Source organism: Pogoniulus pusillus, chromosome 21, assembly GCF_015220805.1.
Source record: "Pogoniulus pusillus isolate bPogPus1 chromosome 21, bPogPus1.pri, whole genome shotgun sequence".
Classification (NCBI taxonomy): Eukaryota; Metazoa; Chordata; class Aves; order Piciformes; family Lybiidae; genus Pogoniulus; species Pogoniulus pusillus.
The window spans coordinates 19,889,501-19,901,855 of record NC_087284.1 but is presented as its reverse complement, the minus strand read 5'-3'; the positions used below and the strand labels follow the sequence as shown (position 1 = coordinate 19,901,855).

The following is a 12,355-nucleotide window of genomic DNA, read 5'->3' as shown; positions in this document are numbered from 1 at the left end:
CTCAATGTTTGTTGCCATCTTGCAATCAGCTCAGAATTTTTTGTGTTGTGTTTGTTATACTCACCTCAAGAGGTCAACCTGCCGACCTTTGGCCTTCTAACCCATGAGGAACAGATACAGGCTGGGTGGCAAATGGCTGGGGAGCAGCCCTGAGGAGAAGGACCTGGGAGCCTGGGTTGATGAAAAGCTCAACATGAGCCAGCAGTGTGCATATTGCAGCCCAGACAGCAACCCTGTGCTGGGCTGCAGCAAGAGCAGTGTGGGCAGCAGGGCAAGGGAGGGGATTCTGCCCCTTGGCTCTGCTCTCCTCAGACCCCACCTGGAGTACTGTGTGCAGTTCTGGAGCCCTCAACACAAGAGGACATCAAACTGTTGATGCAAGTCTCGGAGGCCACAGAGATGCTCAGAGGGCTGCAGCACCTCTGCTATGAGGACAGACTATGAGAGTTGTGGCTCTTCAGCCTGGAGAAGAGAAGGCTTCGAGGAGACCTTGCAGTGGCCTTGCAGTATCTGAAGGGGCCTACAGGAAGGCTGGAGAGGGACTATTGACAAGGTCTTGTAATGACAGGATGAGAGTAATGGGTTTAAACTGGCAGAGGGGAGATTGAAACTAGATGTTAGGAAAGGGTTCTTTGCAGTGAGGGTGGTGAGACACTGGCACAGGTTGCCCAGGGAGGTCATGACTGCTCCCTCCCTGGAGGTGTTCAAAGCCAGGCTGGATGAGGCCTTGGGCGACCTGTTCTAGTGGAAGGTGTCCCTGCCTATGGCAAGGGTTTGGAGCTGGCTGATCTTTGAGAGGTCCCTTCCAACCTAAACCACTCTATGACCCTTTTTAGAGCAGAGTCAGTCATTCAGTGCTGTCATTCCATGCTGTCTTACGAAGGAGAGCAGTATAGATACCATCCTCTACCTAAAAATGAAAGCTTAATTGCAAGATAGGCTTAATAATTGATTTAACAGCTGTTGTAAAACTGATTATACTGCAGCAGAAGTAGCAACTATCTCACAATATTTGCAATCAGTCAGGATACCACTGCTGGTCTCTGTCAAAGGTTGGAAATGCAGTGGCTGGCCATTGTAGTGGCATGACATTGATCAACGTGTGAGCTCTTGAGACACAAAGCACAGCAGTAGCAGCGATGCCACGTCATGGCCTGATTTGCTTCAGCCCCAGGAGAGCAAATAATTCTCTTAGAAAAAAGCTTAGCCAGACTACAAATTTCCTGTCCACCATAGTCCCAGATAATTATGCAAGCTGGAAGCTTGTGCTGAGTTTCTTGATGTGATTGGAGACTAAGCTGCAAACTGCATGCATTCACATTTGCATTCCAGTGCTACAACTGCTGATTCCATTTTGCTCTTGTCTAGAGTGTTTTTAAAGATGTATCTCTGATAACTGTGTCAGCATCAAAATGGGATGGAATAGCATTTTCTATCAAAACTGCTATGAATCTGTGGTCAAATTAGCCCCTTCTGGTTTTTTCTCTTCCAGATTTGGAGTTTTCTGAATCAGAAGAAAACAATGATTACGAAACTTTACATCTTGGCAAAGGAGTTGATTTCCTGGCTAATGTTACGCAGCAGAATTTCACAGATACTCCTACTGGTAAAAATATTAATTACCTACAGTGTTGTTTGCTGCTTTTAGTTTGTGGGTTTTTTTTTTTTTCCTCTCAAATGTCACAAAAGAAACCAAATGAACCAAAAAAAAAAAAAAAAACCACCACCAAACTAGGAACAAAACACCAAAAGAAACCCAAACCGCTAGAAATGCTACTGGTTTAGCCTGGATTTTGTGTTTTGTTTTGATCTGCTCAATATTCAGAGAATCAAGCAGGTTGGAAGAGACCTCCAAGATCATCCAGTCCAACCTAGCACCCAGCCCTGGCCAGTCAACCAGACCATGGCACTAAGTGCCTCAGCCAGGCTTTGCTTCAACACCTCCAGGGATGGTGACTCCACCACCTCCCTGGGCAGCCCATTCCAATGCCAATCACTCTCTCTGCCAACAACTTCCTCCTAACATCCAGCCTAGACCTCCCCTGACACAACTTGAGACTGTGTCCCCTTGTTCTGTTGCTGGTTGCCTGGCAGAAGAGACCAACCCCCACCTGGCTACAGCCTCCCTTCAGGTAGTTGTAGACAGCAATGAGGTCTGCCCTGAGCCTCCTCTTCTGCAGGCTGCACACCCCCAGCTCCCTCAGCCTCTCCTCATAGGGTTTGTGTTCCAGGCCCCTTATCAGCTTTGTTGCCCTTCTCTGGGCACCTTCCAGCACCTCAACATCTCTCTTGAATTGAGGAGCCCAGAACTGGACACAGCACTCAAGGTGTGGCCTGACCAGTGCTGAGTACTGGGGCAGAATAACCTCCCTTGTCCTACTGGCCACACTGTTCCTGATGCAGGCCAGGATGCCATTGGCTCTCTTGACCACCTGGGCACACTGCTGGCTCATCTTCAGCCTACTATCCACCAGCACCCCCAGGTCCCTCTCCTCTTGGCTGCTCTCAGCCACTCTGTCCCCAGCCTGTAGCACTGCTTGGGGTTGTTGTGGCCAAAGTGCAGAACCTTGCACATATTAATGGTAATTAATTGAATTTTGGATACCCAGAGGTGTGGAGACCATTTGTTGCTGATAGAAGTTGTGATTGTGACTATCTAAACTTGATCTAAAGCCACTAATTATTTCTTGGAGTGGAAAACATTGGTTTTAGAGTCTTAGAGCAGGATTTATTCTTTCAAATTCATAATTGTTTCAGATCCTTATAGTCTCATAGGAGTCACTGAAAAGTGCAGATTTACAGCATTCCTGGAATATTTATCAGACATAGTATCAACTCCTGGGAGCCTCCAAAAAAAGAGAGGTTGACAATGTGTTACCATATATAACAGAAATTATGTGATACGAGGAGAAGTCTTATGAGGAGAAGCTGAGGGACCTGAGGTTGTTTAATCTGGAGGAGACTGAGAGGAGATCTCATTACTATTTGCAACTGCTTGAAAGGAGGTTGTAGTGAGTTGGGGATTGGTCTCTTCTCCCTAGTGATGGGACAATAGGAAAAGGCCTGAAGTGGTACCAGGGAAGTTTTAGATTGGATATTAGGGAAAATTTAGTGGAAGTCATAGGAACAGGCTGCCCAGGGAGGCAGCGAGCCACCGTCTTTGGAGGTATTCAAAAAACACCTAGACTTATCACTTTGGGACATGATTTATTGGGCATGAGTGTCTTAGGTTGCTGGCTGGGCCTCAGAGGTCTTTTCCTATCAAAGCAATTCTGTGATTCTCTGAAAATGTAGTGTATCTTTTTAGCACTTTTGGGTTTGAATTTTCAGCACCCCACTGTATGCTGACATGTAATGCTGCATGCAGTGAAGAAGAAGCCTCGCGTATACTCTTCTGCAAGACCACAATAAAACCATTTCACCTCTCTGTGATAAATTCCATGTTTGAGGAGATAAAGTATAAAGCATTTGAGTATAATTTGAGTATGCATGCAGTGAGGAAGAAGTCTTGTGTGTATTCTTCTGGCACACCAAGATAAAACCATTTCACCTCTCCTATGTTTGAGGATATAAAGTATTTGAGTATAATTTGAGTACACATGCAGGCAAGAAGAAGTCTTGTGTGTAGAATCATAGAATCATAGAATCAACCAGGTTGGAAGAGACCTCCAAGATCAGCCAGTCCAACCTAGCACCCAGCCCTAACCAATCAACCAGACCATGGCACTAAGTGCCTCATCCAGGCTTTTCTTGAAGACCCCCAGGGACGGTGCCTCCACCACCTCCCTGGGCAGCTCATTCTAATGGCAAATCACTCTCTCTGTGAAGAACTTATTCCTAATATCCAGCCTATACCTACCCTGGCACAACTTGAGACTCTGTCCCCTTGTTCTATTGCTGGTTACCTGGGAGAAGAGGCCACCCCCCCCCCCCCCCCCCCCCCCGGCTACAATGCCCTTTCAGATAGTTGTAGACAGTAATAAGATCACCCCTGAGCCTCCTCTTCTGCAGGCTGCACACCCCCAGCTCCCTCAACCTCTTCTCATAGGATTTGTGCTCTTCTGGCAGACCATGGTAAAACCATTTCACCTCTCCATGATAAATTCAACGTTTGAAGATATAAAGTATAAAGTATTTGAGTATGCATGCAGTGAAGAAAAGGTCTCATGTCTACTCTTCTGACGGAGCATGATAAAACCATTTCACCTCTCCATGATAAATTCTATGTTTGAGGATATAAAGTATTTGAGTACAGTTTGAGTATAAAGACATCCAGAAATCAATCAAATAAGTGGGTAGCAAGATGCAGACCTAGACTGATTTTTAATCTGTTTTTCTGTTCAAACACTACAATTTTGGTATCTATTTCTAAAGGCTCCTGTAACTTACTTTTGGCTGTTATGTGGGCTGCCTTAGCTCCCTAACAAACAACTCATTCCTTTATGGAGTTATGCAGTTTATGCTTTTGCATGTTTTTCCAAAATTTTGCTTACTTTTTATGGCTTGGGTTTGAGGTTTTGGTGTCTATTTTATGTTGTGCTTTTTTTTACTTAATATTTGTTCATTTTTCACCTGCAGATAAGCCTAACACAATTGTGTATCTATCAGCTATAATAACCAATTCTTCTCTTTAATAGACATCCAAAGTGACTAGCATTTCCCAAGGTAGAAAGATCAACCCATATGTGTAAAATGGTCTAGTAGCACCTTATGCTGGCTATACTGGCCTGCTTTCCCCCATTATAGCTCTCGTCCACTGACAAAGCATCTTCTTGTCTTTCCAAGACATTATTTTGGTTGATTGGATGTGTCACTCATGAACTTTTTTTAGGAATTGATAACCCAGTATTTTCAGCTGATGATGATGACCAAAGCATCTACATGAAGTTCTCACCATGGTTATCCAGTGAAGATACTGTGGTGCCATCACAAAGGGCCCGAGTGCAGATCCCATATTCTCCAACCAACTTCAGACGACTCGCTCCATTCCGGCTCAGCAATAAATCAGTAGACTCCTTCCTGCTAGCAGATGGCCCAGAGGACCGACCCAGAGCTTTTCTGCCAGAATCAACACATATGTAACATTTTAAAAGATGTTATCACCTTTGTTTTTATTCAGCCTTCCTATCAACGCTAACCACTGGCGAGCAAACTTACTTTCCTGATTTTTCTTCTTCCAGAGCATCTCTTTCCTTCCTGATTTCTCCATATGACTAAACATCTTCAGTTTCCATATAACTAAACCTCTTCAGTTTTCCTTCAGCTTGAATAACAAAATATCTTTGTACTTTCCTTCTGCAGAAGTGCTGCCTGCCTGTTTGGAGTCCTGCTCTTTGTTTTGGCTTGAGTATTTTAAATAACAAGAAAATAGTATCCCAAATACTGGGATATTATGCATCCATTTTCAAGAGGCTCCAGGGTTGTTTTTTTGTTAGTTGTAGATGACAAAATTTGTGCCTGAAGTCCTCAATAGGAAATGGGTAATCCTGATTCAACTCCCTTAAAGAGAGATTGGGGTTTTCCAGTAACATTGTCACTACTGTCTGCAGATGTAAGGAAAGCAGTCTGAAGCTCCAGAAGGGCAACCCAGTTGCTGGTACCAAAGGATATAGTTTGCCCATAGAAGGTCAGATGAGCCATTTAACCCGTTGGACTCTGTTGTATTCTAGTGGACAATAGGAGCAGCAGGCCTGCACCAGCAGTGAGCTGGGCTGTCCTTCATTCTTAGCACAGTAAAAATATGGTTTTTTGCTCTATTGCTAAGAAAGTTCAAGAGCTCTGAGCATTTGTCTAGGTTATTTAACCAGAGGAGGAAAATGGGCCCCCTGCTACAACAGAAGCATTCGATGACATTGCTGAGGTTGCCATTAACTAACACGAGAAAGCATTTAAAAGCAAAGCATGTTTTTGAGGATGTATCAGAGTTCCCTTGCACAAACAGAAATAATTTCACAAAAGCCAGGCTGTGGACAAGCAGAATTCAGGCTTTGGTTACTGCTTTATCCTAAACTCTGCATTTACTTTAATCCATTATTTTGAAACCAGAAAAATGCTTAACTCTCTGATGCAGTAAATAACTTGTTGCTTCTAATGTGTCAGAGGCTTACAACTAAATTAACTCTGGGCTTAAATGAATGTCTTGGTTGGCCCTTTAATTCTCTCTTTGTGGAATTTTTCCACAACATAAAAATCAGCCTTCACTTCTCTAATCAACAGTCAGTGCTGTAAATGAGGTGGGTCAGGTCACAGTTCACACATCATAATCAAATAGACCATAGGGCACTGTGAGGATTATGCAATAAAAAGCGATAGTCAGTTTCATTGTGAATTCTCTTTTGTGGAATCCATGATCACAAATGTTTGACCCAGTGTCCTCTCTGCATCACCTAATGAAGACATTCAAAATTACCTTCAAAGTTTGAAAGGACTTCTGTAGTTAGTTCACAGAAGTATTTTGGACAAAGAATTCAGAGTGAATGCTGGTAGCTTTGATTTGAGAAGAAAGAGAAAAGGAAATTCCACTTTAGCTCTCTTCTGGCTTTTGTCCCTGCAGAGGATGGTGCTAGTCCAAATGTAATTTCAGTATGCACATCACTTTCTTCAATGGAGTGGTCTGTAGGTCTCTGGTTGGGTATATTACTCAGTTCCCTCAGAATCCATAGAATCATAGAATGGTTTAGGTTGGAAGGGACTTCAAAAATCATCTATTTCCAACCCCTGCCATAGGCAGGGACACCTCCATCTTTGCTTAGGTTTAAATGATGTTCTAAAATGAACATGCAGTAATTGAAGAACTGGAAATTAAATTCCAGTATACTGATTAAAGACTTGGACAATGAGCAGCATTCCAAGAGGAGAACTTCTCCTTGATCCTTTAACCACATCAAACATCTCTTAACCTTGCCATGAAATGCAGACATTTGACTTGAAGATTTCCTTGCAAAGCTTTCTTCTTTCCCTCCATGCTACTACCTTATTTATAACTGACTGGAAATGGTATGTCAAAGCTCCTTTCAAAGTTCTGGTATCTTTGATAATATCAAAATCACTGAGTTTTGGCTCCTGTATTTCTTAAGAAGTGGTTTGGGAAGTTAGATTTCCCAAGCTAATAAGCTCACACTTGATGTACTCTCTGAAACTGCCCTCTGGATTTTCTCTAACGAAATTCTCCTAATAGCAGAATGACACCAAAATTTCAGTTAAGAGGTTTCATGTTGCAGCTTCCTATCTGCTGCCACGGGAATGTGGTCAAAGCTCACACAGGTTACTGTGATCAAAAGCCATGCCACATGGACTCCAGGCCATTCAATGTGAATTATACCAGAGACTCTTTAGTGATTGTTCTGACCCTCATTCTATATTCTTTGAGCATAGAGCATACACCTATGCAGTAGCATAATTAGGCAAGAACAACCCCGTCCTTTGCATAAACCCCACCTTGTTTTTCTCATTAATGAGATATCCACTTATCTATCCTTTCTTCAGATAAAGTAGCCAGCAGCTGTGGGGAATGAAGGCCAGCACTAAATTGTTATTATCCTTCTCACATTCCATTCCCACAGTTACAAAAAGTGTGAACTGGAAGCCAAGAGTGGAAATGTGAAGTTTCTCTACACAGTGTATGCAGAAAGCTAATTGACTCCAGTCAATAATAATTGATTCCCTCTACTACTTAATTAAAAGAGCACAATTTCTTTCAGAAGTTTCAAGTTAAAATAGCCAGATGATGGCTTTATAGTCTAAATGTCTGAAACAGGCAATTCTTCACAGACACTGAATTAAGTTTTGCCTGATATTCAGCAAGGATAAAAAGTTTAATAGACCAGATTTGGGTTACTCAAGATAGAAACCAGGACAGGGTTCAGCTCCCTAGCCCAAAAAAACAAAAAGAAGTAACCTTAAACCACTCACTTTCATAAGATTTCCATTAAAAGTAGCCAAAACCAAAGCCAGCATCCTAGTATATGAAGTGTGCATCTCAAAAGTTTCTATTATGCTCTACAGGTGATGTGGACCACGATGTTGAAATGACAGAATACTCTTCTTCAGATGACCAACTAAACCAAAACCAAAGCGTCTCAATGACTCCCCTCCACTTCTTCCCATCTTGTCTTCAAATGCCATGGACACAAAATTATTCTTCAATGGAAAACAGAGGAAATCTTTCTCTTTCTACTGTCTCTGACTATATAGCTTCTTGTGACCCAAATATACCTGAGCTCTTCTGGCAAGCAGGTACAGATACCGATAACAAAGAGACAGTAAACTCCGGTTACTGTTCTGAAGTGAGCTACAAGTCAGAAAATTCACAAGACGAGACCTCTCTACTTATTTTTGAAGGCCTGGAAGACTCTTACATGAAGGAGCCCCAAGAGAAGAAAATGTTGCTGGATGTGCAAGGAAATTACAGATCCGCTGCAGCCAGACGCGTACATAGCCGTCGTTCTTTTCACAAGCCAAAACCTCTGCATCACCCTAAGCTTCAGAAGCTAGCATCTCTTCCAGCATCTTGCCATATCCCTCCACATTCTTTGGAACAGGAGGAAACACAGTTGTGAGCCAGGACTTACTTGAAAGGAGAAGATGAGAGAGAGTAACTTGAACAAAGGGCTTCTGTAAGAATAGAAAGCAACCTGTTGGTTTATGGCATCTACTCTCAAGCGGTTTCAGATTAAAAGAGAGGGAGGGTCCTGTGATGTCAGAAACACTGGAGCTTTTCTACTGCACTTATATTCTTAGGCTCTCATTCATGATGCAAGGGTGCATAGTGAAGGGGAAGTTTGCCTCCTTGTTATTTTTCTGTGCAGACTGTTACAAAAAAAAAAAAAAAGTCAATCTATTTTTGAAGGGATAAACCAAGAAGCTTTTCAAACAGCAAACCTTTGATTTTTTTTTTTTTAACATGGAAATGGTTTATTATGCCATTATGCCATAAATAAATTTGAAGAAACAGGCTGAATTTGCTACTTAAGTATTGGAATTCAGTATTTATGTTGTACGAAAGTGACGCAGGAAAAGACAACTCTTAGAGTGTCTTGCCTGCAAAGTCTACTCTAATTGAAATGGATCAGTGCCTTTCATAAACTCCAGCTAAAGAAACATGTTTTCCTGCCCTTGATTATGTGTATCACGTGGGATATTGACTCTGGTAGAAAACTTTCCAGGGAGAGAAGAATCCTAGCATCTTAAAATGTACTCAAGGGCTCCAGGAAGGCCATTTCTTTCCTTCCTTCTTCATTTCCTCTATTCAGTTACACAGGGATGAAAGAACATCCAGAATTAGCTCAGAATTTTAGTTCGTGTGGTCACAATCAACTCACTTCATATTCTTAATTAAGCTGCTCTATTTTAAAAATAGCCTGACTCAGAAGTATAAATATTTGCCATTTTTAATGCTGCTTTGGAAGACATCTTCCAAGTACTATGTTAGATTGTCTTGTATCACTTTGAACAGGTGGTCAGGATAATGGTCTCTCAGATGCCATGCTGTATTTTACCACATGGTTTAAGTGCCACAATGACTCAGGATGTTGATGGTTCAGTGTATTGTATAGAGGTAGTTTGGCTGCTCTGTATGTATCTCTTTGTCTTAGGAACTTCCTTTGTTATTTTCCTTTGTCTCAAGTTTTTAGGTAAATGACAGTAGCTGAGATTGTGCCAGACTCCTGTTGCTTATGAATCTGAACTACAGCCTCTAGAAGACAGAAGTGAAAGCCAACTCTAAACCAAATAAAAGTGAAAATACTGAGACTGCTGATGGGTGTGTAACACTACATGCTGGTTTATAGTCCTCTGACCTAGCTATATTTTGCCTTGGATGATTTCAGTCCAGAAATTTTTACAGCACATCTTCAGTGGTATAAGTAGCAAAGATTCTGTGACATTAGGAGAAGATAAGATCACAGCTGCAACCATGATCCTAATATGTACCTTACTTCTATTTGCTATGATATGGTATAAACCATTTGCAAATTAGCTAGGACATCCATGGGGAGGTATTTGAATTGGTTAAGACTAGAACCAACTGAGACTTAGTTGGTAAATTTTACCTTTTACACAGATTTTGAAGAGGTTCTAGGTGATTCCATGTCAGATATAACATTTGAGGTTTACCCAGAAGCCCAGAAAGAGGATACACAGCTTTTGAACAGGTTCTAGGTGATTCTATGTCAGATATAACATTTGAGATTTACCCAGAAACCCAAAAAGAGGATACACAGATTTTGAACAGGTTCTAGGTGATTCTATGTCAGATATAACATTTGAGATTTACCCAGAAACCCAAAAAGAGGATACACAGCTTTTGAACAGGTTCTAGGTGATTCTATGTCAGATATAACATTTGAGATTTACCCAGAAACCCAAAAAGAAGATACACAGCTTTTGAACAGGTTCTAGGTGATTCCATGTCAGGCATAACATTTAAGATTTACCCAGAAACCCAAAAAGAGGATACACAGCTTTTGAACAGGTTCTAGGTGACTCTATGTCAGGCATAACATTTAAGTTTTACCCAGAAACCCAAAAAGAGCAGAGTATAAAAATTCATGCCCACTAGGCTAGTGCAAATTGCAGGCACATGATGGCAAATGTAATCTACAGACCTTGATAGGTATATAACATATGCCTTTAGAGACTAGATTTGGAGTACTGTCTCCTTTGATACCAAACCAAATGCAGCTGCCTGTCTGCAGTCAAAAACTGGAAAACTTCAGCACCTAGAGCTCATCTTTTTAATAAGGGTCATGAGACACAAGGCTATCACCAGTAGAGATGCTAATTTTATAATTCAATAATGTAAATACAATTATTTTGTGAACCAAGTAGGTATTTTGAAGTAGAGCACATTAACGCTGGTCCAGATATTGTAACTGGGACAGGTATTTTAGTCACTGGCATAGATACATAACAGGACCATGGCTGATTCCATATATTATCACAGGTAAAGTGCAATGTGCCAAAATCTAACCTCCAGCCTCATAGCACAATGCTGAATGACCGACACCAAAGTTGGCAAGATGGTCACCAGGTGTTTGCTGAGAAATAAAGCTTTGGTTTCCTATTGCTGTCGTACAGAGGTCATTGCTGCATTGCCGCTGGAAGAAGAACCATACTGTGAACTGTGTTTATTAGAGCATTTTCAATCTGTGTACAGGCTACCTCAAGGGAACATTTGTAAATTGTCATTTGAGTTTTCTCCAGATGAGTGTTGTATCCACGAGAGTATGAAATATGGAAAATCACAGGACGGATTTTCTTGTTCAAACAAAAAGAGAATCAATAGATGCCGCGGTCGTTAAATACAGCAGTGAAAAGTCAGTAGGATCCCCTTTGCTTTTGAGGGGCCTATGCTTTGTGGAGTTTCTGCAAAACAGAGAGGAATATCATGCCATTTTTAACAACAGAGGAAATGGAGAGGCACTGTATATAAAGGGCTTAACTCTCCTTTTACTTTCAAAGCTCTTCAGAGTTCTGTATCTGTTGCGTTACCATAGTTGAACAGATGAAGGATGGACAGTGGACAATTCTAACAGTGCATACACCTTTTCCTGAAACACCTTGCATCATTTCTGAAGCTCTTATGCCTCTGGAATATATTTTCTAGTATAATTGTCTCTACAGCATAGTTGCTCAGTTTGAACTGTGATGAAAGAAGGTTTCATGTCCTTAATTTCTATATTGAGAGCATACCCTTAGCTCTCTGTATTGAGAACGTACCCTTAGCTCTCTGTATTGAGAACATACCCTGAGCTCTCTATATTGAGAACATACCCTGAGCTCTCTGTATTGAGAACATACCCTTAGAAATAGAGTTCTTTTTTCTTTTGTTCTTTTTCTAAGGCAGTTACTCCTGATGGCCACTTCTATCCCCTTCCCTCCATACTCTTTCTATATACTTTCACTGTGTTGTGTAGGTGCAAGTGTTTGGGTGTCTATTCAGCACAGTTTAATCACTTAAGCACCACCAATGTCCATCATCTAGATGTGAGAGCTGCTGAGGATCTGGCTGCATTTATTAGCTTCTTTTTTAATTCTGTGAATTAGATTGGCATGAGCAATTAGGGAATCACCATTCACTTCTTGCTTCCTTGGCTGAAAACTCCAGGTTTGTTTTTTGACGTGCTCTGTCAAAGAGAAGCCAGTTGGGAATTCCCCAATTGTTACTTATTGATGAAGTAACTATGGCCACCCTTATGGTAAGAAGATGAAACACAGAAATATTGTCTCTTCTATAAATTTTGCTCCATGGATAAGGTTTTGGATGACATTTACTGCACTATGACCTAGCAATGTTAAAAAGGTATTGCCTGCATCCAGGCAAATGCTGTTCTTTCTGAGCTGTAAAGCTAAGTTA

At 41.5% G+C, this 12,355-nt stretch overlaps 1 protein-coding gene across 1 annotated transcript in view; it reads left to right on the top strand.

Annotated features, from left to right (window-relative positions):
• SLC9A3 (solute carrier family 9 member A3) overlaps nucleotides 1-5,359 on the top strand; it is a 69,647-nt gene extending 64,288 nt beyond the window's left edge. The window contains exons 17-18 of the mRNA XM_064161171.1: nucleotides 1,493-1,606; nucleotides 4,832-5,359. Coding sequence (XP_064017241.1) covers nucleotides 1,493-1,606; nucleotides 4,832-5,082 — 365 coding nt within the window. The 3' untranslated portion in view covers nucleotides 5,083-5,359. The remainder of the gene's footprint in view (nucleotides 1-1,492; nucleotides 1,607-4,831) is intronic.
• Nucleotides 5,360-12,355: the final 6,996 nt, after the last annotated feature.